The 3,873-nt window shown below is 38.7% G+C and overlaps 1 protein-coding gene across 1 annotated transcript in view; it reads right to left on the reverse strand.

Moving 5' to 3' along the window:
* Positions 1-3,141, reverse strand: part of LOC106878759 (procollagen galactosyltransferase 1) — a 125,638-nt gene extending 122,497 nt beyond the window's left edge. The window contains exon 1 of the mRNA XM_052967583.1: positions 2,824-3,141. Coding sequence (XP_052823543.1) covers positions 2,824-3,071 — 248 coding nt within the window. The 5' untranslated portion in view covers positions 3,072-3,141. The remainder of the gene's footprint in view (positions 1-2,823) is intronic.
* Positions 3,142-3,873: the final 732 nt, after the last annotated feature.

The raw sequence follows: 3,873 nt of genomic DNA on the forward strand, positions 1-3,873 counted from the left end.
TATATATATACACTGTCCGGTTTGTGTTACCTATTTTGACCCTCTTCAAAACCCCAAATTTGATTTAATTTGCTTTGCGGGAGCAACAGTTTTATCTAAAGCTTTTTTTTCTTGTTAAATGCTCGAAATACGAGACTAGAAAAGCAGCCAACAACTAACGAAGGGTCGCTCTTTATGTTATTTGTTTTGTTTTCCATTTGTGTCTTTCATTTCCGAAAGAATGTTCATGTTTCATGTACTCGTACTTTGTATTTTTTTGTTGTACATATTTCATGACATCCTGTGCCCACATATGCATATATATATATATATATATATATATTATTTATATTATTTTATATATATATATATATATATATATATACACACAAGCTTCTAGCAACTTCTGACAACCAATCAATTCACAAGGCTTTGGTTGTCCCAGGGCTGCAGCAGAAGATGCTTGACCAAGGTGCCATGTTATGGGATTGAACCCACAGTCATGATGTGGTTAGGAAGCAAACTTCTAACCACGTAGCCAGGTCTGCACATGTATGTACGTATGTATGTATGTATGTATGTATGTGTGTGTGTGTGTGTGTGTGTGTGTGTGTGTGTGTGTGTGTATTATATATCTTTTATCTTTTATTTGTTTCAGTCATTTGACTGCGGCCATGCTGGGGCACCACCTTTAAGAATTTTAGTTGAATGAATCAGCCCCAGTATTTTCTTTTTAAAAACTAGTAATTATTCTATCAGTTCTCTTTACCAAACCATTAGGTTAAGGGGACACACCCACACTGTTTCTGAAGACGTGGTGGTGGACAAACACAAAGATACACACACACACACATATATATAGGACAAGCTTTTTCTCATTTTTTGTCTACCAAATCCACTCAAAAGCTTTGGATGGCCCAAGACACTTATATCAACTTATATACATCTATATATAGAGAGAGAGAGAGTGTATGTAAAGGTGGGTGGGTGTGTGTTTGAGATAAGGGCCCATATATATATAAAAGTAACAGGCACCGAGCAATTAAGGGTATTCAAGACATCATGCTACAGACAAATGGTGTAGGTCTGCTGGGTGGTTCATAGAATGACTGAATCAATACCAGAAGAGACAGGAGTGGAACAAAAATTAGTGACGATGGTCACTAATATTTTGCAATATTTTGGCAATGTTATTAGGGCCCAGAGCCTCTCTGTCTGCACCCTTGATGCCTGAGTGAACAAAAAACAGGCTCTTGGACAACAAAGACGGAAGGGGAACAATCCAATGGAATGTCAAGGAGACGAACTTGCAGAACTGTTAGCACACCAGACGTAATACTGCCAAGTATTTCGTCCATCTTTGCATTCTGAGTTCAAATTCCGCCGAGGTCGACTTTGCCTTTCATCCTTTTGGGGTCGATAAATTAAGTACCAGTTGCATATTGGGATCTAATCGACTGGCCCCCTTCCCCCAAAAATTCTGGGCCGTGTGCCTAGAATAGAAAAGAATCCAATGGGATGTGTATGCAAGTGCAGCACAAGAACACAGGTGTAGTACATTGTGGTATCTGTTTGGAGGTGGGGGAGCACCACCCCTCAGACATGAAGATGGGACATAATCATACACTAATTCCCAAATGTGTGTAGCTATCTATCTATCTATCTGTCTATATATATATATATATATATATATATATATATGTATGTATATGTATGTATGTGTGTGTGTGTGTGTGTGTTCGAACCCGTATGTGCAGGAAAAGCTGTATATTCTATTCGCTTTGGATAACAATAACCGGTTGATTATATTAAGCAGATGATATAACAATATCCTGAACGTGTTTGGGACCCTACAATTTTGATGTCTCCAACACACACACACACATACATACACACACACACAGTGTGAGAGAAAGAGAAAGAGTGACTCAAGAAAAGAAAGATAATGGTAATTAGGACGAATCTAAAATATTTTTGGGTTGATTTCCCGGCCACGAGCTAACAAGGTACCCTCTGCCTGGTCGCTTCATACGCTAGAAATAGCAACCAAATCGCAACTTACTACCTTGGTGAAGTGATAGACACATTGAATGATGTAGTCCGAGATATACTATGTCTAGAAGGAAAAAAAATGGGACGGTCGTAGACGGAATACCTTTCATGATAAGCCTGTTGAATAAGAGGTGATTCGGAATGGGGTGGCGTTAAGCAACCACCGCCCTTGGTGTAATTTAATAGCTGGGAATGTAGTGTAGTTTAAACTGTAGTCTCAGTAAGAGTGTGTTTTTGATGTTGTCATAATTTTTATCGGGAACGTACAAGGGAAGATTAGGTTACCAAAAGGAAAAATAAACATTTAACAGTTATAGAAAATTAATATTAAACAGATATGCCACAAAAAAGGGAAGACATTGGCTTTACGGTTCTGTGGTTGAATAAATAAATAAATAAATAAATAAACAAATAATAAATAAATAAATGAAAAGTCTATAGTTTCACGTGAAAAATCAAAACAAAGCACACATCAAAAATCTGAGAACCAATAAACCGATTCTGCTTTACCGATCAGGTAAAGTGCTGTGATCGATCAGTTTCATCTATAGTTATAATAAGAAATATCATATTTTTCCGCGAAGGATGGACAGAAAAGAAAAACCTGGCAAAAACGCATTCCTGAAAGTGAAGATCCAAAAATCATGAAACTCATGTTGTGATTTTTACGTAGAGCAGTACAGAGGATATTTGATATCATTAGGGAACGGTAAGGGTTCCGACACGATAGGACCTTACATGGCTCTCATGAACGATGGTTATATGTATATAGAGAAATATAAGAAGACTTACCAAAAAGAAATGCGGTCTTTGGGGTAGTTGAGGATTTCCAACTGACCGAGAACCCAAGGTAAGGCGTGTCCTTCGTTGCGCACAGCTAACGCTATCAAAACTGTCGGAGGGAGCTTCGACTCCGCATTGTTCGTAGAATTATTGTTCAATATATTATCACTATATACAACTAGAAAATTCGAAATAAATACAGCAAAACATAGTAATGTTTGCGGGAGGTAGCTCCACGTCAACTTAGACGCAGCCATGTTGCCAGGCGAACAACACTAACTTCGACACTAAAGAGTTCTGCTGCTGTTTTTACTGAAGCAGTCGACTTTTCTGCCAGCTCCACGCCCCCACCAAACTCCTCCTCCTCCTTCCTCCTCCTTCCTCCAGCTGTTATCTGCCTCCACCTTAAGCTCCCGTTCTTCGATGTTGGGGAGTGGTGGTGGTGGTGGTGGTGGTGGTGGTGGTGGAGGATAAGATTGGTCTGTCTTAAGAGATTTTTATATCTCTTCTCTTCAAAGTGAGTGTGTAGAAGTGTGCACTCGATCTTTCTCTCACATTAGGGTGTGTATGTAGAGCAACATTTATGTGCGTGTGTACGTATAAGTGCATATATGTATGTGTATATGTTTGAGTGTACATATATGTGTGTATGCTTCTTTATACATGTGTGGTTATATATATATGTATAATTATGTGTGTGTGTATGTATCATCATAATCCTCACTGTCATTTATATATGTACGTATGTATGTATGTATGTATGTATGTGTGTGTGTATATACATATATACACCCATATACACATATATATCATCATCATCATTATCATCATCATCATTTAACGCCCGTTTTCCATGCTGGCATGGGTTGGACGGTTTGACAGGATAAACCAACGAAAGGGTTGTTCAGGCTCCCACAACCACACATACATGTATGCATGCGTGTGTATATATAGATTTTATATACATAGGCGCTGTGTGGCTATGTGGTAAGAAGCTTGCTTACCAACCACATGGTTCCGGGTTCAGTCCCACTGCGTGGCACCTTGGGCAAGTGTCTT

This window comes from Octopus bimaculoides, chromosome 4, assembly GCF_001194135.2.
Source record: "Octopus bimaculoides isolate UCB-OBI-ISO-001 chromosome 4, ASM119413v2, whole genome shotgun sequence".
In the NCBI taxonomy this organism is placed as follows: domain Eukaryota; kingdom Metazoa; phylum Mollusca; class Cephalopoda; order Octopoda; family Octopodidae; genus Octopus; species Octopus bimaculoides.